Raw genomic sequence first — 26,638 nt, forward strand, 5'->3', positions numbered from 1 at the left:
TATAGGTTGGCACATGCTCACTCGGACTTACCTCCGATGGTGGAACTAGAAATGTGCCAGGGGATTTCAACTCAATCTTACCAAGGAGGCAGGTACTAATGGCAGCACACTTGGTAAAGTGATAAGTATAAATACACAACCGATCAAAAAGATAGGGTATGTGTCGATGAGATTTCACAAATAAGACCAGTGTAAGCAAATAATGAAGGATAGAATTAAAAGGGAGAGAATGATCCTGTGGGGGAAACAGGACACACAGCAGACTCATAGAATGGCAGCACTCTTGCCTCAGAATCAACCCTTAGGACATACGGATCTGGCTAAAAGGTCCATGAGAGTCTCACAGGCATAGAAAGCCATGACACGTGGCAAAAAAACAATCTAAATGAAAGATCCTGGTGAACAAGACCCCAGCAGAAGGAACAGGCCATCAAGGAGAGAGGCGCCTTTCTCTGAAGGGAGGAAGGAACCTCCACTGTGATATGGCCTTGACTAAACAAATTCAGAGTCGGTGAGCTCAAGGGGCTTCCGTAGCCTAGACAACTCATAGCAAGAGTCTCGGGTGATTGCTGACGTCATAAATAAGAGTGCCAATTGTTAAATCAACAACGGGAGTCACTGGGTACATGCTCCCCACATAGGATCTCTGTCCTTAATGTGTTCTACTATGAAACTTAAAAACAACACTACTAGTCGAACAATACCCTATACCTTGTGCGGTTGTGTGAGTGCAGCCTGTTGAAATCCTTGCTTAGTATATACTAAGTTGATCTTCAGTATATGAAGGTAATTGAAAATGAAACTCGATGAAGGGCGGGATGGGAGAGGGAGTGGGAGAGGAGAGGGCCACGGGAGGGAGGGAGGTTGGGGGGGGGGAGCCACAACAATACAAAAGTTGCACTTTGTAAATTCTCATTTATTAAAAAAAAACTATTTAACAAACAAAAAAAAGAAAAAAAAGAGAACTTAATACTTTACCCTTTTAGTATTTTTTATGTTCTACTTAAAACTATTGGTTGAACTCTGTAATTAATACACAATTACTCTTAGGTGTTTAATTAATGCTATAACTAGTACTCAAATAGTATTTTACACTTTGTGTTTCTGTGTGGGTGCAAACTGTTGCAATCTTTACTTAATATATGCTAAATTGATCTGTATATAAAGATAATTGAAAATTAATCTTGATGTGAATGGAAGGGGAGAGGGAGTGGGAGAGGGGAGTGTTGTGGGTGGGAGGGAAGTTATGGGGGTGGGGAAGCTATTGTAATCCATAAGCTGTACTTTGGAAATTTATGTTCATTAAATAAAATATATTAAAAAAAACAATAATAATTCTTCCAATCTCTGATCAAGGAATAGCTTGCCATTGTTTGCATCCTCAATGATTTCTTTGATCAGTGTTTTATAATTTTGCTGTAGTAATCTTTCATTTATTTGGTTAAATTTATTCCTAAATATTTTGGGTTTTTGTAGCTTTTGTGAATGGCAAATGATTTCTTAACATTTCAGCAAGATCATTATTGGTGTATACAAAACCTATTTTTGTATGCTTATTTTGTATCCTGTGACTTTACTGAATTGGTTTATTCTAATAGCTTTTTGATGCAGTGCTTAGCTATAAAACCATGTCATCTATAAACACACGTATTTTCACTTCCTCCTTTCCAATTTTGTTGTCTTTTTTTCTCTTCCCAAAACAAATAACCTAGTCCCACCAAAGTTACATCGTATTCAAAAAAGCTTAATTATAATTTTGTTGTGAGGTTATACTTTTCAGAATAATTAGTACCATACATCCTACACTATCCAAGAACTAGAGAGAATCATTGTTTAATGCATGTAAAAATAATGCTTAAAGTAGATATTAGGCTATAAACAGTTCACACTCTTTGGTGGAGTTTGACAAGGAGGACTACTGGATTTGATTTTAGCTCACATGGTTACAGATCTATTTTAGAATATTTGTATCTTGAATGAATTTTGATGGTGAGAATCCAACCTATTCTGATGTTGGCTTCCCATATCTTCCATTTGAACTATGTTCCTACAAGTCATAATTCTAGCAGTCTGAAATAAACTCTTTGAAAAGAAATAGGTATATCTTTCTCCTGTTGTAAGAGGAGGAGGAATTTCTCAGTTCTTACTGTCCTTTAATATATTCTTTCTGCCATGATTTTATCCCACTCCATGCCATCTCTTTCCACAGGACTGTAAAAATTTCTCCCATTTACAGGTCCTCTTAGTCCTTTCAGCACATAGAACTTTACCTTTATGCAGCACCATTTAATAGTTCTAACAGTTAGGCTACAGTATTCTGTTTCTGTGAAGGGTCTTTTTCCTACTTGATGTTCTCTAACCTAAACATTCTCCAAGGTCCGGGACCCATGAATTTGTAAATGCAGGGAAAAAAAAAGATTTAGAATCCCTGAAAATATTAAATAGACTGTTTTGATTTGTGCCATTTTATGGATATTTAAGTGTATGTATGATTCAAACTTAGCCAACAGTGTTCTCCCAAAAGATTTTTAGAGAAACTTGTTATGAATAGATGATTTGTTGTTAACTTATCAGCAGAGTATGTATAAATGGTTTCTTCTGTCTGAAGGATATGAACTGTGTTCTCTTAGGTAAATATGTACCCCACTTTCACTCTTTTTTACACAACTATTCTGTTTAACAATCTTTATTCATTTACTTTAGGAATGTCATAAGAACAACGTAAGCTCTTTTCCGTGAATAAATGGTTTCCTACACTTTCTCAGTCAGTTTACAAAATTAAAATAAAATAAGTTCTTTTGGGGTCTTAGTGTGATTTCTTCAACCTATTAGCACATATTTAGTTCTGTAGTTAACATATAAGGATACTTCAAAAAGTTTTTGGGAAAAATGGAATTAAAAGATAAGTTTATTTGGGGGCAGGCATTTATTTGGCTTAGCAATTAGGACTCTGGTTAGGATACCCATGTCCTATATCAGCGTGTGTGCATTCAACTCTTGGCTCTAACTCCTGATTTCAGCTTCCTGATAATGCAGACCCTGAGTAACTCAAGTAGTTGAATTCCTACTCCCCAGTAGGAGAGCTGGACTAGGTTACTAGCTCCCAGCATTGCCCCCCACCCCAGCCATTGTGGTCATTTGGAGAGTGAACTAACAGGTGGGAGCTCATTATCTCCTACCCCATCTTTCTCTGCCTTTCAAGTAAATAAAAAGAAAAAAAATTAAAGTTTGTATTACAGAAAATGTTGAGGTTTAAACATAGTTTCTTCATAATTCACATTTTCCATGAATTTTTTAAGACCCCTTGGATATAGCATAATGTTAGGGCTTTTAAATGTTCCCCATCACTGGATTATAAATTCCTTAAAGGCAGGAGCTTTGTGACTTGTTCAACACTCTATCATTCCTGACACCAGCTTAGAACCTTGACTTGGAATAAAAAATTTTTTATGTAGAACGTAAAATGTTATTTTTTTTTAACAGATTTGGTTCATTTGACTTGCACATCTTCTAAAACTGCAAGAGATGATTTAGAACCAGTTGTGCAGAAGTTGTTTACTCCATTTACCGAAATGGAAATAGGTAAGAAAATAATTGGTGATTCACTATGGAAAGGTGATGTAACCATGACACTCTTAGACATCCCATAAAAGTTTTTGCAACCTGAACTGCAATGTGATGTATTCAACAACTGTCACATGTTTTACTAAGATTATTGAGTACAGTGTCAGCTTAAACATGGGGTGAAATGTTTACTCTCTAATAGTAAAGGAAACACAAACACACATACACACATGTATAATTAAATGCAATAGTATGCATTCTAAGTATACATTTTAATGTGCACAGAAGAGACTAATAAGAAATCTCTCAACTGATTTTGGCGAGACTATGGACAATTTTATCTACATAATTATCTACATAATCTACAACAAGCATAAGAAGTATTCCTTTATCAGAAAATGTTACCTTCCTTTAAGAAAAAAAGTTGATTCAACCAATAGATTAAACTACTAATTGGCAAGTGTAGGAATCCTTTCTGATAGTTGCCTTTATCCATACATACTAGTCATGTGATAAATATTTAGCTTCAAAAGTATATATGATATTCCTGGTGATGAATGCCTTTCAGCCATGAATTTTTAAACTTTTCTCCCCCACTTAATTGGGTAGCTCTGATAGCTGCAAATGGAGTAGTTATGGCATATTTTGTGTGTAAGTGATGAAAAAATAGCGTGATGGATCTTCATTTGCATAAAGTCAAGGTGACTTTCATTACAGGATTTACATGTCTGCTTGAATCTTGGTCACCTTTTTCCATTGATTGATATGTCCTCATTTTCTTTGGATATCACGATTATTCAGAGAACTGTCCATTTACTCCCACCTTATCAGTTTCCTTTTAGCTCACCTAATATGTATTTTGTTTTCTTAATGCAGAGATAGAGTGTTTACATTTATGTAAGAAGACAAACTTGCATTTTCAGTAGCTAATATCAATATAATTGTTTTTGTGAGCTGCCCTGTTAGAGTTCTCTAGTTTGAAAACTTCTTTAGTTTGGAACTTAATTTGTTTTATATTTATATTTTCTTCTTTGAAACTCTCATGTAAATGTTTGGATCACAAAGTAATGGTGCATGGTATATTTCTAAACCTAATATGGAGTTATAGTTTTATTCTTTGGTTTTCATTACATCTAAACCTTGCTTATAAAACCCTCAGTGTCTTCATCACTTCTAAAATTTTTCATAGTTTTTCTATTGTAATTCCATTGTGTGATGCTTCCAAATAGTAATACTAAATTTGAATCTTGTATCATTACTCTTCACTTCTTAAATGCACTTAATTTTCTTTTGTAAAAGAATTAAACTGGTAGAAATTACATGTTCATTACTTAGCCATCTTAGATTTTTAAACATTAATCTTAACAGTTAAAGTGATCTCATTTTGAAATGATGTATTGTTTAGAACCTGAGTGAAATTCTTTAGTAAGAACTGTGTGTTCAGAGGGGTCCTCAGGTGCACCGAGGCACTGAAAAGCTAGTTTTCACTGACACATAGGCCATTTTATCATCAGGATGAGGTAGTGGTCATATTTTAATTAAAATGTCAGAACAAATACTGTTGGAGTTATTGAAAATGAATCACCAGATAAAGTGAGCACTGGGCCATGGCAGGTCAAAGAGGCAAAGTCACCTGGAGAAGAGAACTCAATTCATTTTCCTGCCTAAATGAGGAAGAAGGAACTTTATGAGCAATATGAACTTTTAATACATTAAAGCACATTCTTCTCTGTAGCAAAAGCCCACATTTTCACAGATTGATGGCTTTTATTATTATATTTTCATTATTTGACCATCATATGAGACCTCATGCTTTAGAACATTGTAAATATTTTATGTTAAAACATGTTCCAAAGGACTAACATTATTCAGGCTTATTTTCATTTGAGTTCTTCATTCTGTATGGTGCTGTTTCATAAGTCTTTGTGAATATCAGTCTAATCAACTTGCAAGGAACTTCATTTCTTAGAAAAAATGTTATTTTCATTTCAATTGCAATATTACTTTGACAGTGTCTGAGAAATTCTAGTGGGGCTAGATATTTCCTCTTTTTCACTTTTAACATATCAGCCAGAGCTATTGAAATGTGTTGTGGCTCATGAAGCAATGGCACTGATACTTCCACAAGCTTTATCTACCAGGCTTCTTTAAGAACATCAAAGATCTCTAAGCCTTCTCTACTTCTTGATCCAAAGAAATATCAGTTGCTTTATGTTTGATGAGCAGGTGATAAAATTAGTTACCATTCATGAATGCACTAATTCTTCCAGTTCTCAGAATATCTTTTAAAGCACTGAGAAAGATTTACATAGTAAGCATTATATTTAAGTCTCAATAACAAAAATACCCTGGGTATTTTATTACTTTACCCATAAAAGTGAGGTTTTAAATCTGAATTGAAATGAAAATGTCATTAGTAGTATATCTTTCTTTCTTTCTTTCTTTTTTTTTTTTTTTTGACAGGCAGAGTTAGAGAGAAAGGTCTTCCTTCCGTTGGTTCACCCCCCAAATGGCTGCTACAGCCGGCGCTCTGCGCCAATCCGAGGCCAGGAGCCAGGTGCTTCTCCTGGTCTCCCATGCAGGTGCAGGGCCCAAGGACTTGGGCCATCCTCCACAGCCTTCCAGGGCCACAGCAGAGAGCTGGACTGGAAGAGGAGCAACTGGGACAGAATCCGGCGCCCCGACTGGGACTAGAACCCGGTGTGCCGGCGCCACAAGCTGAGGATTAGCCAAGTGAGCCACGGCGCCGGCCAGTAGTATATCTTTAAATGTTTAAAATATAATGTCATAACTACAGCATCTTTTTTTTCCCACCATTGTGTGGGGCATGTCGAGTTTTCTCATTCCATCTCATCATTCTTATCGAAAAATACTACTTACAATCAGGAATTCCCCTTATAGGAATAGTACTGTAAATACTGTGTGAATTCCTTTACACACACATACACACCCACGAGATTTAATCAGGATAATATAGTATTACCAAAATAGTTTACTCTTTCCCTAAATATGGCATGAAAACTGTCAACCATTTCTGACTTTTATTTGGTGTTCCATAGTTGCTTTGCTTCTGCCCTCCTTGTTCTGTACTTACTCCAGTTTAATTTGCCAAAATCTTATTCTAAATTACCTGTTACTTCTTTAGTCCTTCACACTAATTGAATGAAATGAGCTATTGCAGAAAACTAATTGTACTGCTGGCAACATGTGATGAACTCTAAGCCAAAGCTCAGCAACTTTAATATTTTTTGACAATTGTATGCTTCACAACTATGTGGTATTTTTTTCCAGCCATTTCTCTGCCTTCTAGCTGACCTCAAAGAACGATAAAGCAATTAAATGTCTCTTTGAAAGATTTAAGGTGAAGGGCTGATAACTCTCTTGTATCCAGAGCATCTATCTTCAGCCTCTGTCAGTTTATCACCTTCCTCCTGTTTCTTTTCAAAGTCTCAACCTCTATGAAATTTCTTTCCTCTAGTTAATCGGATTATTCATTTCTTCAACTTGTATTGTGTTAAAAACCCTACTCTGAGCTGGAACTTTCATGAGATACAAGATAATCTCATCTAAGCAAATTCTTAAAAATGGACTGGATGCCGTTAAAGGCCTTGCAGACCTCAGCCCACTTCTCTGCAATGCTCTCCAAGTCTAGCATCACAAATCATAGGTGGTTTGTTTAAGTATCTTCCCCTAAGATTTAGTGAAACTCACTCACTAATCCATTTACCAAGAACCATATGGTTTTAGCTGTGAAATATGGGTTCCTTATGTTCTTTTATTTTGTCAATAAATAGATTTTGCCACCTGCCACCTAATGTTGCCTACATGAAGTTAATGATACCTTAGACTCATAGATCTTAGCATTAAAAAGGGGGTACCTTGAAAAACTACTTCTACTCAGTTTCTTCATCCTATCACACTGATAATTATGAATTACTTAGAATTAACTAGAAAAATAACAATTGGAGATATTTTATATGAAATAGTAAAATCCTTTTTATCTTGAATTTGAGAATAAGACATTTTTATTAACTGAATATTGCAATTAGCTGAAAACTTCTCTACATTGATTACCAATTTAACAGTAACAGTAATTAATCAGATAATACATACCTTTAGCATTTATACATTTAACATTTTCTAAGATTTATTTATCTGAAAGAGTTACAGAGGGAGTGAGGGAGAGACAGAGAGAGACCTTCCATCTGCTGGTTCACTCCCCAGATGGCTGCAATTGCCAATGCTGGGCCAGGCCTAAGTCAAGAGCTTCATCTGGGTCTCCCACATGGGTAGCATTGGCCCAAACATTTGGGCCATGCTCTGCTGCTTTTCCCAGGTCATTAACCGGGACCTGAATTGGAAGTAGAGCAGTCAGGACTTGAACTGGCACTCATATGGGATGTTGGCATCAAAGGTGGTAGCTTTAACCTGCTATGCCACAACACTGGCCCCTGTAACATTTTCCTTATGATTCACAAAGTGCCTCATGGTCTTTTATAATCTTATATCCATTATTATCAATGTACAGAATTTGAATATTTGTTCATATTCATGCTAAAGAAAACTCAAGTCAGTAAATTAACAGTACATATTTTCAGTTTCTAATCAAAGAAAATTTAATAGTAACATTTCTGAAGGGAGATGGAAAAATGTTGATTAAGATAACAAGAAAGAGGCTTTAGGCATTGAGGTTAGTAAGGTTGGACCTCTTTGTAAGCACATCTTTCTGTGATTATACTTGAAAACAACATCAACTCAGAAATTATGTATTGAGCATCTATTTTATTCTAGGCCTTATAGCAGGGAACAAAAGAGAGGAGGGGGAGGTGAAGAGTAAGCACTAAGTTTCCCTTATTTTTGTATCCCCAGATCCTATGTGCGTAACAGATTCTTCCTGTTCAGTAAAGAAGCTGTGCCCAAATTGTTACTCAGTCTTATGATTTCATTTTTGTTATTTGTTGGTTGTCATTAACTTTGTAATCCAGCAGGGCAAAAACATTAGAATGAATCTGGATATCAGTTTTAGTGCTGTACATACTATTTTCTGAGGTATCATTTGCATACTATGTGCTTCACCAGTTTAAAATGTAAAATTCAATGGTTTTTAGCACATTCATGGAATTTGGCAAACATCATTATAGTCAATTTTAGAACATTTCCATTGCCCCCAAAAGAAACCTCATAGCCATCAGTGGTCACCTCCTATTTATGTCCAGTTCTTCCCAGCCCTAGATAACCACTCATTAATTCTTATCTCCATAGATTTTTGGATATGTGTATACTACTGACTTTCTCTAAAACGTAGCAAGTTGATTTATACATTAAAAACATAAAGTCAACTTATTTTCTCACTTCAAATAAGATAATTTATACTTTGATAATGAAGAGAAAAAGCAATCCAAGAGAATATGATTGGAATTAAACTGACAAGTCAAAATAATTTTTTTAAGTCTTGTCTGTGGTTAAAAAGTCATCATTGATTGTTTGGAATATCATACACAATGTACTGAAGTGTGTAGATGCAAATTTATGAACTGTTTACATACAAAGCTCTGCTTTACTGCAATGTCTAGTCATGGATTTGTTGATCATTGGCTACACAGTAATTGACAAGCGTATTGTGTTTTACAATGTAATCAAATTTATTTCTATATTCAGAAAAGGAAGAAGTTGAAAAGCCAAGAATTCTATGGGCTCTTTACTTTAATATGCGAGATTCTTCAGACATCGACAGGAATTGTTATAAAGATTTGCCATCCAACGTTTATGTCTGCTCTGGCCCAGACTGTGCTTTAGGGAATGATAACGCAGTCAAACAGGTAAGGCTGTTGTTTCTCCAGTTTTGTAGTAATAAATTGGGATGTAGGAAAAGTGAGTTCTGTTTCTGGAATGAGCGAAAAGAGACTAGAAAAATAACTTATTTAATAATATCTGCAATTGACCCTTAAATGTTTTTTCCTATAAACTGCAAACCTCTTTTAAATATACTGTCATATATTTTCACTAAATGTAATGATGAAGTATAAGAGATTATTAATGAGTTCCACTACAAGAGTAGGAATGGAAGATGTTAGAAATACATAGTCATAAAAATGAATTTATAATGCCAATATTCTAAAGAAACATTGCTTCTCATTTAAACAGTTGGTCTATTGGTATACATATTTTTTTCTTTTAAGATTTATTTATTTATTTGAAAAGCAGAAAACGAGGGGGAGAGAGAGAGAGAGAGCTTCCATCCACTGGTTCACTCCCCAAATAGCTGCAGTGGCTGGAGCTGGGCTGATCTGAAGCCAGGAGCTTCTTCTGGGTCTCTCACAGGGGTGTAAGGGCCCAGGCACTTGGGCCATCTTCCACTGCTTTCCTGAGTGCATCAGTAGGGAGCTGGATTGGCAGTAGAGCAGCCAAGACTCATGGAATGCCAGTGCCACAGGCGGTGCTTTACCTGCTATGCCACAGCACCAGCTCCTGGTATATAGTTTTGAAATATACAAACTTCTGTCTCTTCAAGTAGGGTATAATTAGTAAGTCGTGCAAGATAAAATTTTTCAGTGGTCTTAATGATTTTTTTTTATCTTGGAAAAGAATAACATAGTTTCTTACAACACAATTCTATTAATGTTTTTGACAAAAGCCAGTGTCACAAAAGAGCTGCTCTTACAGCCACTGAGCAATATGGGAAATCAAGGTGGAAATTTGTAGCAGTGTTCTTGGGCAGGGCAATGAAGAGGTATAAGCTAATATAAGCTGCCAAAAGTGAACTATGATTCCATTAAGCTGAAGATGTATATGAATATCTGAGAGGACTTCACAAAGTTCATGGAAAATGATATTGAAAGATAAGTTTATTTTGGTACAGACCATTTTGAAATCCGTACAGTGTTTATTTTTAAATAGGAATTTTCCTTGAACTTTAAAAAAAAACCTTCATATGCATGGATGTCAAAATCTTAAACCAAAATAAGTAAGGAAAAATCAGAAAATCTTTTTGAGGATAAAATCTAACCTTCACAGGTAGAGCTAGCACATCTGTCTATTGAATTACACAATGGGTAATTCAATGTTGTTCTAAGACCACAGGTAGAACTTTGATTGCCACCATTGTTGGAGATCTCATAGAAATGTCCTTCTTGGACTTTTAATTGGTAATCATAGTAGCAAAGCTTTGAATCATAAGCATGGCCAAAATTCTCTATGTCTCATCTTCAGGGTCTAATGATGATCCTAGAGAATCATGCTCAGTCAATGGCATCAGACAAAAGCAGGAAGTTACATTTTCAATCACCATTCATTCTATGAGTTTAAAGGAATTCAGGATGGTTCAGAATCTTCAAAATGAACAACTCATTTTTACTTTGATCTAATTTTTTGCAAGCAAAAATTGCGAAGAAGTTTTTAGCCAGGTAACTTAGGTCATTTTTATCCCTGCATATGTATTTATTTTTGTAAACCAAACTGAAAGGCCCCTTCAATAACGGCTTATTATACAAGTCTTAAATGTGATCTAAACTGTTTGCTAAATGATTGTAATTAAGGGATAATTTTATCATGCGATAATTTTTTTTTTGACAGGCAGAGTTAGACAGAGAGAGTGACAGAGAGGTCTTCCTTCCGTTGGTTCACCCCCTAAATGGCCACTACTGCTGGCATGCTGTGCCGATCGGAAGCAAGGAGCCAGGTGCTTCCTCATGGATTCCCATGTGGATGCAGGGCCCAAGGACTTGGGCCATCCTCCACTGCCTTCCCGGGCCACAGCAGAGAGCTGGACTGGAAGAGGAGTAACCGGGATAGAACTGGCGCCCCAACTGGGACTAGAACCTGGGATGCCGGTGCCGCAGGCGGAGGACCAGCCCAGTGAGCCGCAGTGCTGGCCTATTATGAGATAATTTGCTTCCCAAGTAGATAACCTTCAGGGGTAAAGTGTTATCACAGTAGAAAACAGTATAAGCTAGATTTGGTAGTAATTATCATGTTATTAAATGTAAATAGTTTTAAATTTGTCACGTAGCTTTTAAACTCTTAGGTTAGTTTTGGGAGAAATGTTATACATATTTTAAAGGGCCTTGATAATCTTTGTAAATGGACAGTTTAATCAGGTAACCTGGTTTCTAACTCTAGTACATCATCCTTTTTTTAGTTCAACAATGATCTTTTATTTACTTATTTATTTTACCTTTTAAGATACACAAACCATGCATTTCACAAATACAAACTAAGGAACATAGTGATTCTTCTCACCTTTCTTCCTCCTCCCTCTCTTATCCACATTCTTATTTTTTACTTAGATCTATTTTCAATTAACTTTACACATAATAAGATCAACTCTATTAAGTAAAGAGTTCAGGAAATAATATGAAAAAAATGTTTCTCAACAGTCAAGACAAGGACTGTTCAAAGTCATTACATCCCAAAAATAACAATTTCACTTCTATAGATTACCTTTTAGGTACTCTATTAGTTACCACAGTTCAGGAAGAACATGGTATTTTTCCTTTTGAGACTGGCTTATTTCACTGAGTATAATACTTTCCAGTTTTTTTTACGACTGTGTAGTATTCCATGATTTGCATATCCCCTAATTTCTTTATCCAGTCTTCAGTTGATGGGCATTTAGATTGATTCCATATCTTAGCTATTTTGAACTGAGCTGCAGTAAACCTGGGGTTGTACAGATAACTATCTCACATGCTGATTTTTGTATTTTAGTATTTTGTTAAAGATTTTTGTGTCAGTGTTCATCAGAGAGATTGGCCTGTAGTTCACTTTCATTGTTGTATCTTTTTCAGCTTTAGGAATTAAGGTGATGCTGCCTTCATAGAAGGTGTTTGGGAGGATTCCTTTCCTTTCAGTTGTTTTGAATAGCTTAAAAAGAATTGGAATTAGTTCTTCTTTAAATGTCTGGTTGAACTCAGCAATGAAGCCATCTGGTCCTGGGCTTTTCTTTGTTGGGAGGGTCTTTATTACTAATTGCATTTCCGTCTTGGTTATTGGTCTGTTTAGGTTTTCTGTGAAGCCATCTGGTCCTGGGCTTTTCTTTGTTGGGAGGGTCTTTATTACTAATTGCATTTCCGTCTTGGTTATTGGTCTGTTTAGGTTTTCTGTGTCTTCGTGGCTCAATTCAGGTAGGCTGTATGTGTCTAGGAATCTATCCATTTCTTCTGGGTTTCCCGATTTGTTGGCATACAGCTCTTTGTAGTAATTACTGATGATTATTTTTATTTCTTTGGTGTCTGTTTTTACATTTCCTTTATTCATCTCTGATTTTGTTGAATTGAGTCTTCTCCCTCTTTTTTGTGGTTAGTTGGGCTGATGTGTCAATTTTGTTTATTTTTTTAACTTTTATTTAATGAATATAAATTTCCAAAGTACAGCTTATGGATTACAATGGCTTCCCCCCCATAACGTCCCTCCCACCCGCAACCCTCCCCTTTCCCACTCCCTCTCCCCTTCCATTCACATCAAGATTCATTTTCGATTCTCTTTATATACAGAAGATCAGTTTAGCATACATTAAGTAAAGATTTTTTTCAAAAAGCCAGCTCTTCATTTTATTTATCTTTTGTATTTTTTTGTTTCAATTTTCTTATTTCTTCCTTAATTTTTTATTTCCTCCTACTAATTTGGGGTTTGGTTTGTTGTGTGTTTTTTTTTTCTAGGTCCTTGAGATGCACTGACAGCTCATTTATTTGGTGACTTTCCAGTTTCTTGGTGTAGGCACTGATTGCTATAAACTTCCCTCTTAACACTGCTTTTGCTGTATCCCATAAGTTTTCTTTTTTTAAAGATTTTATTTATTTATTTAAGAGGTAGAGTTACAGACCGTGAGAGGGAGAGACAGAGAGAAAGGTCTTCCGTCCATTGGTTCACTCCCCAAATGGCCGCAACAGCCAGAGCTGCGCCAATCCGAAGCCAGGTGCTTCTTCCCGGTCTCCCATGTGGGTGCACGGGCCCAAGGACTTGGGCCACCTTATACTGCTTTCTCAGGCCATAGCAGAGAGCTGGATTGGAAGTGGAGCAGCTAGGACTAGAACTGGCATCCATATGGGATGCTGGTGCTGCAGGCAGAGGATTAACCTACTATGCCATGGTGCCAGCCCCATCCCATAAGTTTTGATTTGAGGTATTGTCATCTTCATTCGTTTCCAGAAATTTTTTAGTTTCTCTTCTATTACCCACTGTTCATTTAGGAACATGTTGTTCAGTCTCCATTTGTTTGCATATGTTTGTGAGATTCTTGAGTTGTTGGTTTCAAGCTTCAATCCACTGTGATCAGAGAAGGTGCATGGTTTGATTTTGATTTTTTTGAACTTAGTGAGACTTGCTTTATAGCATAATATATGGTCTATCCTGGAGAAAGTTCCATGCACTACTAAGAAGAATGTGTACTCTGCAACTGTAGGATGAAAATTTCTGTAGATAATCGTTAGGTCTATTTGGTCCATAGTGTCAATTAGCTCTGTGGTTTCTTTTTTGATTTTCTGTCTGGTTGATCTCTCCATTGCTGAAAGTGGGGTATTGGAGTCCCCTATTACTATTTTTAAGAAAGGTGTCTTTTAGGCCAGCGCCGCGGCTCACTAGGCTAATCCTCCGCCTAGCGGCGCCAGCACACCGGGTTCTAGTCCCGGTCGGGGCGCTGGATTCTGTCTCAGTTGCCCTCTTCCAGTCCAGCTCTCTGCTGTGGCCAGGGAGTGCAGTGGAGGATGGCCCAGGTGCTTGGGTCCTGTACCCCATGGGAGACCAGGAAAAGCACCTGGCTCCTGGCTCCTGCCATCGGATCAGCGTGGTGCGCTGGTTGCAGCGCGCCGGCCGCGGCGGCCATTGGAGGGTGAACCAACGGCAAAGGAAGACCTTTCTCTCTGTCTCTCTCTCTCACTGTCCACTCTGCCTAGAAAAAAGAAAAAAGAAAAAGAAAGGTGTCTTTGTAGCTTTTTTTAAAAAGATTTATTTATTTATATGAAGTCAGAGTTACACAGAGAGAGGAGAGGCAGAGAGAGAGAGAGAGAGGTCTTTCATCTGCTGTTCACTCCCCAATTGGCCACAGTGGTTGGAGGTGTGCCGATCTAAAGCCAGGAGCTTCTTCCAGGTCTCTCATGTGGATTCAGGGGCCCAAAGACTTGGTCCATCTTGTACTGCTTTCCCAGGCCATAGCAGATAGCTGGATTGGAAGTGGAGCAGCTGAGACTCGAACCAGCGTCCATATGGGATGCCGGCACTGCAGGCAACAGCTTTGCCTGCTATGCCACAGTGCCCCCCCCCATTACTATTGTATTAGAGTCTATGTCTTCTTTTAGATCTGTTAACATCTTTTAAATACCCAGGATCCCTATAATTGGATGTGTATACATTTATTATAGTCACAGCTTCCTGTTATATTGATCCACCATTAATTATAATTACCACCATTAATCATTACATAGTGTTCTTTGTCTCTTTTAACAGTTTTTTTGTGTTAAAGTCTATTTTGACCAATATTAGGATGGCTACACTCCCCCCTTTTTTTCCATTCACATGGAATATCTTTTTCTGTCCCTTCACTTTCAGTCTGCATGTATCTTTGTTGGTGAGGTGTGTTTCTAGTAGGCAGCAAATAGATGGGTCTTGTATTTAATTCATTCAGCCAGTCTATCTTTTAACTGGAGACTTGAGGCCATTTACATTCAAGGTAACTATTGATAAGTAACTACTTTGCCCTGCCATCTTTCCATGAATATTCCTATTGTTTATCTTGGATTTCTTTTGTACTTTTACTGGGGGATTTTCTCTTTGCGTTCTTTCATGATGGTGGGTTTCTTTCTGTTTTTTCCATGTATAGATACTCTTTTGTAAGGCGGGGTGCATAATGACAAATTCTTTCAATTCCTGTTTGTTGTCGAAGGTCTTTATTTCACGTACATTCATAAATGAGAGCTTTGCAGGCTATAGTATTCTGGGTTGACAATTTTTTTCTCTTAAGATTTGGACTATATCTTGCTGTTGTCTTCTAGCCTGTAGGGTTTCTGATGAGAAGTCAGCTCTGAGTTTAAATTGGACATCCTCTGAAGGTAATCTGGCGTTTCTCTCGTGCATATTTTAGAGTATTTTTCTTTATGCTTTACTTTGAAAGTTTGAGTACTGTTTGTCATGGTGAAGATCTTTTCTGGTCATATCTGTTAGTTCTGTGTGCTTCCTGTATATGGATGCTCCTTTCTTTCTCCAAGTTAGGGAAATTTTCTCTAATTATTTCACTAAGTAGGCCTTCTATTCCCTTCTCTTTTCCACTCCTTCAGGCACATGTGTTAAGTCATTTGATAGTATCCCATATATCTCCAACACTGTTTTTCGGTTTTCTAATTTTTTCTTCTTATTATTGGTCTGACTAAAATTTCTTCTGCCTCAACAAACTCTGCTTTCCACTGCATTTTTTATTTGATCTATTGAATTCTTCATTTCTAGTATTTCATTTTGATTTCTCTTAAATTTTCATTCATCTCATATACGGTTTTCCTTAGCTTGTGGATTTGTTTCTGATTACTTTTGAGTAATCTTATAACTAGTTTTTTTTTTTTTTTAATTCCATTTCAGGCATTTCCTCAATCTCTTCATCTTCACATTCTAATATTGAAATGTTTTTGTACTTCTTTGTGGAGGTCATACTGTCTTCCTTATTCTTCTTTCTTGAATTTTTGCATTTATTTGTAGACATTTGTGGATTTTTTTTTACTCTGATGGCTTTTTATCTTTGAACTATGCCTCTGTGGCTTAGTGGAATATGTATGCTTTCATTGAATACCAATAGGTGTGTTGTGAGTTATGGCCATGGCATTCTGGTTATTGTTCCAGGATGGGGCAGGTATCTGGGGTAACACCCAAATAGCTTTCTTCTGGCTCACTGGATAGAGAGGAGTTACCACCTCTGTTGGTGCAACCACTCCTCCTCTTCCAAGCTGAGGAATGCCCAGGTGTGTTCACTCATCCACGTCACCATATGAACTGCACATACAATCTGCACAGTTGTTCCTGTGAGCACCATTCCCTCTGCTGTAAACTGCTCTTGGCAACCAAGGAGCTCTGAGAGTGTGCCACGACACTCTGTGGTTGCCCAGAACCCAGCTACACTCTGTCTCCTCTCATGCAACCACTGTGTTTTCTCAGTCTCAGCACCCAAGGCTCTCAGGGTCAAGGAGTACAAGTGGAGCCACTCCGCCCTGCTAGCCTGTCCCAACTTCAGGGGGACTGGGATGCTCCCAGGGCTGCTGTCTGTGTGTGCTCCAGCCCACTGTATCAAGTCTTGTTCTTCCAAACAGTTTTTATTTTTGACAGGCAGAGTGGACACTGAGAAAGAGAGACAGAGCGAAAGGTCTTCCTTTTGCCATTGGTTCACCCTCCAATGGCCGCCGCGGCCGGCGCACCGCGCTGATCCGATGGCAGGAGCCAGGTGCTTCTCCTGGTCTCCCATGTGGGTGCAGGGCCCAAGCACTTGGGCCATCCTCCACTGCACTCCCGGGCCACAGCAGAGAGCTGGACTGGAAGAGGGGCAACCGGGACAGAATCCGGCGCCCCGACCGGGACTAGAACCCGGTGTGCTGGTGCCACAAGGCGGAGGATTAGCCTAGTGAGCCACGGCGCCAGCCCCAAACAGTTTTAATGTCAATGGTGAACACTGATTTTTCTCTTTGCTAAGATCTCTGGTTCACAGGCATGCACAATACCTACCAGCCACAGTCCTGCTCACTTCACATTTCTGCTGGGCACCTAGAAGAGTCCTGAAGGTGGCACTTCCCTTCTGTAGGCATGGTTACCTTTCCCCTCCTGTTGTCAGGCGGATACAGCTGGCACAGTGGAGACTGTCTACTTCAGTTGCTTTTGGATTGCTGTGGGTGCTCCTGCTGACTAGGTGGAGGGTGACCCCAACAATTGCTGGATGTGTGCACATAAGCTGGGGCAGCTACTATGTACCTGTGTCCAAAAAATTTCCATCAGTTTTGATGTGATGTATTGTAGTCTTCATTCATTTCCAAAAATTTTTTATTTATTTTTTTTTATTTCTTTTGTGACCCACTGTTCATTAAGACGCATGTTCAGTCTCCATGTGTTTGCATGTGATCTAAAGATTTATGAGTTGTTGGTTTCAGGCTTCATTCCATTGAGATCAGAAAAGGTGCGTGGTATCATTTTGATTTTTTTGAATTTGCTTTGATTTTTTTGAGACCTGCTTTATGGCTTAGCATGTGGTCTATCCTAGAGAAACTTCCATGCACTGGTAAGAAGAATGTGTATTCTGTATCTGCAGGATGAAAATTTCTGTAGATATCTGTTAGGGCCATTTGATGTATAGTGTCAATTAGCTCTGCTGTTCCTTGCAGATTTTCTCTCTGGTTGACCTGTCCATTGCTGAAAGTGAGGTATTGAAGTCCCCCATTACTATTGTATTGGAGTCTATGTCTCCCTTTAGATCCATTAACATTTCTTTTAAATGGCCAGGTGCCCTGTAATTGGGTGCATATACATTTTCCCATTGAATTGATCCCTTAATCATTGCATAGTGCCCTTCTTTGTCTCTTTTGACAGTTTTTGTGTTAAAGTCTATTTTGTCTGATATTAGGATGGTTACATCAGTTCTTTTTTTTGTTTCTGTTAGCATGGGATATCTTTTTCCATCCTTTCACCTTCAGTCTGCATGCCTCTTTGTTGGTGAGATGTCTTTCTTGTAGGCAGCAAATAAATGGGTCTGCATTAGGAACTGTCAATACCATAAGAACAAGACTGAATAAATTAGCTTATGTTAGTTTGGGCTGGCGACCTTAGAACAATGTACAATACTACTTTGTACTACAAATTAGCAACTCACTGTTTTGGTACACAGTCCATTTGTTTTGTTTTGTTTTTTATAAGATTTACTTATTTGAAAGAGTTACATGAGAGATCTTCCATCTGCTAGTTCACTCCCTAGATGGTTGCATCAGCCAGGGCTGGGCCAGGCTGAAGCCAGGAGCTTCATCCAGGTCTCCCACACTGGTGGCAGGGCCCTAAATACGTGGGCCATCCTCTACTCCTTTTCCCAGGGCATTTGCAGGGAGCTGCATCAGAGTTGGAGCAGCTGGGACTCCATCCAGCACCCATATGGGATGCTGGCATTGCAGGCAGCAGCTCTACCCCATTTGCCACAACACTGGCTCCCACAGTACATTTTTAAGTTTAGAGTTAGCTTGATAAATTGTATTAACCATTAAGTTGTTCATACATTATAGTCCCATTCAGTTTCTCATGCCATTGTGGGAGAGGGAAATTTTCATTTGAGCATTGTCTGTGTGTCAGACATTTATCCCTAGCACCTCATGTGTATTACCTTATTTGTTTCTCAAAACAACCATAGTAGGTAAGTGTTTGTGACATTCTGGTTTTACAGATGAAGAAGCTAAGACTCAAAGGGGCAAAATAACTCATTCAGTGGTCACACACCTAGTAAGTTTTTGAGCCAAGATTTCAATTCAAGTCTCTTGGATCCAGTACTTCTAAACTCTTCTAGTGTGCTATGCTTTCAACCTGGGTATCAGGATACATCCTAAATACATTAAAGTGCTAGACTGACAAAGTGTTTATTTTTCATTTATGTAGATAAATAAACATAGGATGTTTTAAATAACTCATTGTATCCTTTATGTACTTGGCAGTATCAGGAAAGCAAGCCACAAATAATTAGCCTTTTAACATTGTTTTTAACCATATGAAACTAAGCACTCTTTGATCTAGTTTATGGTTTTAAAAGAGGAGGAGGATTTTGGGATTAGAACTGGGTGTAGTTGGCAAACAAAATACAGCAAACTGAGACTCATTAGATAGACCTTCTAGAGGCCAGCGCGGCAGCTCACTAGGCTAATCCTCCACCTACGGCGCCGGCACACCGGGTTCTAGTCCCGGTTGGGGTGCTGGATTCTGTCCCGGTTGCCCCTCTTCCAGTCCAGCTCTCTGCTGTGGCCCGGGAGGGCAGTGGAGGATGGCCCAAGTGCTTGGGCCCTGCACCCCATGGGAGACCAGGAGAAGCACCTGGCTCCTAGCTTCGGATCAGCGCAATGTGCTGGCCACAGTGCACCAACCGCAGCGGCCATTGGAGGGTGAACCAATGGAAAAGGAAGTCTCTGTCTCTCTTTCTCAGTGTCCACTCTGCCTGTCAAAAAAAAAAAAAGATAGACCTTCTAGAGAAGTCTTCCTCAGTTAAAGAGAAAGGGGAAAGGCTACATTCTGGCTTATAGTAAATTGACTTTAGTGAGCGCCTGTGGCCCATGGGCTGAAGACAGGACTTCCACACCAGTTGGAACACAAGTAACAGAAAGATCAATAAGTAGCTAGCAACTAGTGTTGATCTTAGGAAGCAAGTTGTTAATGATGGGCAAATATGGAAACAGAGGAAACTAGCCATGAGGACTGGGGGTTTAGGAAAAAAATCTCTCCTACAGGGAAGAAGCAATAGGCAGACAGGATGATAAACATAAAGGAACTGGCATAGAAGTAAAATTAGTAGTATTAATGATTATAATATTTATGTTCAGTGTTTTTTGAAAAAAGAAAATGATTTATTTATATGAAAGGCAGAGTAACAGAGAGGCAGCAAGATCTTCCATTCACTGGTTTGCTTCCTAAATGGCTACAATAACCAGGACTGGGCCAGACCAAAGCCAGGAGCTTCATCCAGGTTGCCCACATGGGTGCAGGCACCAAAGGACTTAAGCCATCTTCCACTGCTTTCCTGGGCCCATTAGCAGGGAGATGGATCAGAAGTGGAACAGCCGGTACTCGAACCAGTGCCAATATGGGATGTCAGTATCACAGGCAGTGACTTTGCCCACTGTACCACAGTGCTGGCCACCTATGCTCAGTGTTTTTATAATACAGTCTTAAAAGTTCTTTCATATATATGATAAAATTATATTCTATTCACGCGTGGTACTAAGAATCAAGAGTTAACTAAAAGTCCTTGTCATCTTGGAGGAATCACTATCTAGCAAAGAAGAAAAGTATGAAAACAAATGACAGTGTAGTCTGCTATACACACTAGCATAAGAATATCCAAAGTCTAGATGAAACACAGAAGGGCAAATAAGCTCTGTCTAGAAGTCAGGGACATGGAACGATATAAGAGATGAGTAGCTATTCCAGATTCAAATCAGAGAACTGAAACATGCCAGGTATAAAGAATAACACCTCAGATTGGCACTGTGGTGTAGCGGGTAAAGCTGCCACCTGCAGTACCAGCATCCCATATGGGCGCCAGTTCGAGTCCCAGCTGCTCTACTTCGATCCAGCTCTCTACTCTGGCCTGGGAAAGTAGTTTGAGATGAGCCAAGTCCTTGGGTCCCTGCACCCACATGGGAGACCAGGAAGAAGCTCCTGGCTTTGGATCAATGCAGCTCCGGCCATTGTAGCCAATTGGGGAGTGAACTAGCGGATGGAAGACTCACTCTCTCTCTGCCTCTTTGCTCTCTGTGTAACTCTTTCAAATAAATCTTTAAAAAATAAAAAAAAAATACCTACACCAGCCCAAAATGCAACATCAAGGAGTATTTTAGAAAGTGTATTAGGCCAGTGCCACTGCTCAATAGGCTAATCCTCTGCTTGCGGCGCCGGCACACCAGGTTCTAGTCCTGGTCGGGGCACTGGATTCTGTCCCGGTTGCTCCTCTTCCAGTCCAGCTCTCTGCTGTTGCCCGGGAGTGCAGTGGAGGATGGCCCAAGTGCTTGGGCCCTGCACCCACATGAGAGACCAGGAGGAGGCACCTGGCTCCTGGCTTCGGATCAGCGTGGTGCGCCGGCCACAGCGGCCATTGGAGGGTGAACCAATGGAAGGAAGACCTTTCTCTCTGTCTCTCTCACTGTCTAACTCTATCTGTCAAATAAATAAATAAATAAATAAAAATAATTTTAAAAATATCACCTGATATTTGTGAATTGTTGATAGCCAGATCGTGAATATTTTAGGTTTGGCAGCCTACATGGTCTCTCTCACAGCTATTCAACTCTGCCCTTGTAGTGCAAAAGCAGTGAATGAGCAAATGAGGGGATGTGACTGTGTTTGAATAAAATTTTATTTACTAAAAACAGCAGTCTAAATTAGGCCTGTGGGCCAAAGTTTGTCAACTCTTGGATGACCTTATGTGTACATCAGACAGAAGGAAAAAGCAGTAAATATATCTTAAAACCTTTAATAATTCCCTTTTACCAGCAGGATAAAATGTAAGTTCTCTAGCATAGCAGTATCTGTACTTGACATTGAGGTATATTCATCTAATAAAAGTGGGACTGTGTTTTAGAGTAGCAATGCTATCTACCTCAAGTACTGTTCTTCCCCCATATATAAATATGTGTGTTTATATGTATGTATTTAGTTAAGATCAAATTTACTTTTTTGTTTTCTTACCCTGCCATACTAAGATCAGCTTAAATCTTAACATTTTTACTTTTATTAGTAATAATAATAGTTTCCATATATAGAAGCTTATTTTGATGCCATTTTATAGATGAGAAAGCCAAGGCTCAGAAGTTGAATAAGCTTTCCCCAAATCACATAGCTGTCTAAGTGGCCAAACCAGCATTTGCACTGAGGCCATATGTTCAGAGTTCATGAGCTTAAACATTGTGCTACATTCCTTAAAGCCCTCAGCAGAGGGAATTTGTATCAGAAAAGCAACTAGTTGGGTAAATAATGAAGAATTGTCTTGTGTTGTCCAATGACTTGTTAAAAATATTATGTGCTAAATTAGGCTGTTTGAATGTTATAAATAGGCTCTATGGGAAATTATACAAAGAGTATTAAGGAAAATTATATTTCTCTTGATATATAGAAGAAATATGCTTAAATTTTCAGCACTCATCCTTGAAGAATGGGCCTGAATGCATGTGTAGAATTAGAGAGAGAAGTATCCTAGGATTCTACACTTGATCTGAGCCAAAAGGCCGAGAAGTAATGTCCTAGGAATCTGAAAACTGATTTTTACAAGGTTATATATGCTGGTATGGTGCTGCAATCCAGTTAACGAAATGTTTAAGTGTACCACTAATTTTTTTAGATGGTTCTAGAAATGCACATAGGTTTAAGGTTGATGTTTCAAAACTAGTTTGTCCTTTTTACCCTGGCCAGGCGGAAACACTTTTCCAGCAAATCTACCCCAATGAAGACTTCTGTCCACCCCCGCCAAATCCTGAAGACATCATACTTGATGGAGACAGTTCACAACCAGGGGCTTCAGAGTCCATTGCCATACCAGAGGCCAACTCAGAGACTCCGGAGGAAAGTGCAAACCTGGAAAACCCACAGGCACCCTCTGAATAACACATACACACAAAACTAGACACCTTGCTTTTGAAATCCTCTTGGCCTCAGTTTTCTTGATGGAGCAACTGTTTTGAGAAGTATTAGAAAGCAGCGACCAATTGACACATAGAATTACAAGGAGAAACAGGTCATAGAAATCCTAAAGGGGATTTTTTGTCTTGAAGAGGACATTCCAAGAATACAGAATATTTCTAAAGCACATTAATTTGCATATGTTAAACCTGTGATATAAGCAGATGAAATTAGAAATGGAGTGATTCCCAGGAATACAGCAGTCCTATGCATTGTCAGTAATTCTGTGCTGTTAGCACATTAGTTTGTCACTTTGTACCTTGGTTTGAAAGCCACAGCTTCAGAATCAGCTAACACATTTCCTTTGTGGATATGAGCATCATGACATAAATGATGAAAGCGTACATATTCAAGTATCATGATCCAGGCAGCAGCCTAGCCTGTGTTTGGAATAGATTTGTTTTCTCTGTTGAGATGTATTGAAGATATTAGGATGTTTGGATATTTTTATAAATCATAAGTCCATTACTTGGTAGTATTTTTAATATTAGTTGTGATATTTGTATGTGAATCATCTACACACTGGGTAAACTCAATAATAAAGAAATGAAAGAATGGAAGGAGAGGTTAGGATAGGCTCATTGGTATTTGGAGATTCTGTCCAGACAACTACCTGGAATACTAGTCTAATTGTCTAGAGACCTAATTTAGTCCTGGCTCTGCTGCTTATGATATTAAGCAAATTGTTTAATTTCTGGGCTCCAGTTTCTCCATATGTAAAAATAGAAATAGTAATACCCTGCCTACTGTATGACAATGACTATAATGATAAACATAGTACCATCCTTAGGATGCTTTTACTGAAAGAAAGTTGTTTCTGCGTTTTTTTTGTTGTTGTTGTTGGCTTGGGGATGAATGTCAGAAATCTCATGTAGCAAAAAATTGCTGTCAACTCCCCAAGAAGATAAATTAGTGTTTTTATTGCATTCAATTTCTTAAATGAAAATGTTTCATAAATTAGTGTTTTAATGTCTTTTAGACCAGTAAACATGGTAATACATGGAATTATAGTTTTGAAATCCTATAAGGGAAACACTATAAATTCTTCATATTCCTTTTCTGATAGGTCAACCTTAAACCACCAAGGACTCTGAATAGAGTAGGACAGTTGATAAACCCTACTATACACCCCACATAAAAATGTTAGAGCTGTACAATCAGCAACTGTACTTACAATGATAGTGCCTATATTTAAATTTTCCCAAATGCCAAGCTCTGATGGTCTACTTTTTTTGAGCAATAGTTTGGATTTGCAACTGCCTGTAAGTAAATAAGCAAAGGTTCTTGTTGCAAGCTCTGGCCTGGATTATCTGTCAAGGGGCCATGACTCTAGTGGAAAGCACATAGTTCTTACACCTCAGCTCAACCAGTCCCTGACCTAACCAGGTTCCAGAGAAGGTCTTGAAGCTAGCTGTGCCGGGTCCTAGATTCATAGAAATGGAAGAACCAAGGAATGTAGCTCTTGCCTCACCTTCCAACCCCTGCAGATAATGGCTGAATCTAGAAGGAAAAACTTCCTAGCCTCTTGGGCTGCTCCTATCCCCGCCTCCCAGTGTACAGCCCCTCTCCTCTCTCTTTAGCCCCCTCTTTCCCTCTTTTCCCCTTTTATATTGTCACACAAATCAGGGACAGTAGAATCACATTATAACCTACTTTGCTATAGTTATGCAGATCAAAAGTCAAATCATCTTTCCTGAAACCTAGCTAAGGCATGCACCAACTGCCTAGTACTTACCTGTAAGTATATCAGGCATTGGTCCTGCCCCTTGATACCAGCAATATAAAAGGTTCCATTAGAAGAGACTATTGAATCTGAATACAGTTGCAGTAAGTGGCACCAATAAAGATATTATACTTTATTATAGTCTCAGAGTTTAGGGCTCCTGGATGCAGCATACACATTTATGTAAATAGACAATCAGGGTAGGCCTAGCTTAACTAGAAAAATTCTGGTAGCCTTACTGCAGCTGTCTATATGCAGAACAATGAGGGAGATATTTTGTGATCTCATGGGCCAGCCCACATTGTACCCATCTCATACATCAGCCAGCATCAGAATCTCTCCTCTAGGTCATTAAATACTGTTGAAATGTTTCAAAGCTCCTGAATATAATGATTAAATTATTGATGAATTAAGATATACAACTGCTTAGAGAAGTTTAAATATTTCCTGTTGCCTCAGAATGTAATAGAAATTAAGAGCTTTCTTTTCAGCTATCTTAATTACTGCAAATGTTTGTTTTCAGTTTTAAGTAAAAAAAAATTGCTTTTACTATAAAACTTTAAGCCTGAAATCATATGAATAAAAATAATGGTGTATATAATGCAAACTTTTCTGTATCTAACTTAAAATTTTAAAAACTGCTATTATTAAAACATTTTGATGTATGTGTTGAAAATGTTTAGTTATGCATGTTTATTAACCAAAAATGATAATAACCATTCAGTATAGTGATTGATAACACAATCAGTAAATAATCTTGTCTATGGTATTTTTTTTCTAGTTGATGTGCCTGCCCAGAAAACCATATATATAATAATTTATATTTTTCTATAGGAAAATAGAATTAGTTTTCCTCATCTCCTATGATATTTAGCTGTCCATAGTGTGATGGCTATGTTATGTTAAAGAGTAACTTCTAGAATGGTGGTAATTTCTGAGATTAGCAACCCTTTGTCTGATAATGGCCATGTTAATGATTAACTTCTGTCACCACTGTAGATTCCTGGATTCACAGACTTCTATAGACTTCCAAAAAACAAATTGTTGAGATTTGATTGCTAAATCATAATGATCCTTTCAAGCAGGAATTAAAACCATTTTCTTGAAAATCAATTATTTATGTGCATTGGTTTTGAATAATGTCTTTTACTCTGAATTCTCATATGTATTTTTAAAAGCATGAAATATGAATTCAAAATTTGCACAGTATAACAGTAAGTATTCAGAGGAAATAAAGACTTTTTAATGCCTTTCAGGTGTGGTATCCAATTTTTACATATTAAAAGTTGGTATATATGCCAAGCACTTAAAGATTGTCTTAGACCTGATTTTTTGTTTTACTGTTATTTAAATAAATAATTGTTTGGCTGTATAGTTGGTTTTATTTCTAACCAATGGGTTTGGTTATTTTGTTTGTTTTTAGCAAACTATTCTAGCTGCCAGCATTAATGTCAATATCAAATAAAGGCAGATGGAACCTTATTCTGTTTGAAATCAGTGCTGTAGAGGCTGTGAGGTTGGGCTATGATTTGCAGTGCATTGATTGCCTACAGACTTCTTTCACTTCTCACATAGAAGATGAGAATCTGAAATGTTTTTCAGATTTCCTTAGTGAATGAGAACCTGAAATGTTCTCTGGGTGTTTTGAGTCCCCAACAGCTTTCTTGCAATAGATAACAGACTGCTAATGTTCTTTTTATGCAGAAATCATTCATTGAACTATGATTTGTTCTTGAATCAAATAATTAAAGCAGACTGACATTTTCTGTCAGTTCCAAGTAGTTTCCAAAGCTCTTCAGACAGGATGCATTCAAAAGATAACAGGACTCTCTAAAAGTGGCAATTTATCTATGAGATTATTAATAAATCAAGTTTAAGAAAGATAAGGTTAATTGAATTTTTAAACAAGTAGCTGTATTATCCTTCAAGCACCTTGGAGTTCATACAATATTCACACTTTTTTTTTTAAACAAG

General features: G+C 38.1%; 1 protein-coding gene and 1 pseudogene across 4 annotated transcripts in view; one reads left to right on the top strand and one right to left on the bottom strand.

Moving 5' to 3' along the window:
- The window catches only part of CHM (CHM Rab escort protein), a 209,884-nt gene extending 183,970 nt beyond the window's left edge, over positions 1–25,914 (top strand). For all 4 annotated transcript variants that reach the window (XM_008272993.5, XM_089324090.1, XM_089324088.1 and 1 more), the window contains 3 exons: positions 3,484–3,582; positions 9,223–9,383; positions 22,675–25,914. In XM_008272993.5, coding sequence (XP_008271215.3) covers positions 3,484–3,582; positions 9,223–9,383; positions 22,675–22,866 — 452 coding nt within the window. In that variant the 3' untranslated portion in view covers positions 22,867–25,914. The remainder of the gene's footprint in view (positions 1–3,483; positions 3,583–9,222; positions 9,384–22,674) is intronic.
- LOC127485095 (U2 spliceosomal RNA) lies at positions 22,352–22,502 on the bottom strand (annotated as a pseudogene).
- Positions 25,915–26,638: the final 724 nt, after the last annotated feature.

The sequence above is a fragment of the Oryctolagus cuniculus genome, chromosome X, assembly GCF_051225735.1.
Source record: "Oryctolagus cuniculus isolate XC-2025 breed Fujian yellow rabbit chromosome X, ASM5122573v1, whole genome shotgun sequence".
Taxonomy (NCBI): Eukaryota; Metazoa; Chordata; class Mammalia; order Lagomorpha; family Leporidae; genus Oryctolagus; species Oryctolagus cuniculus.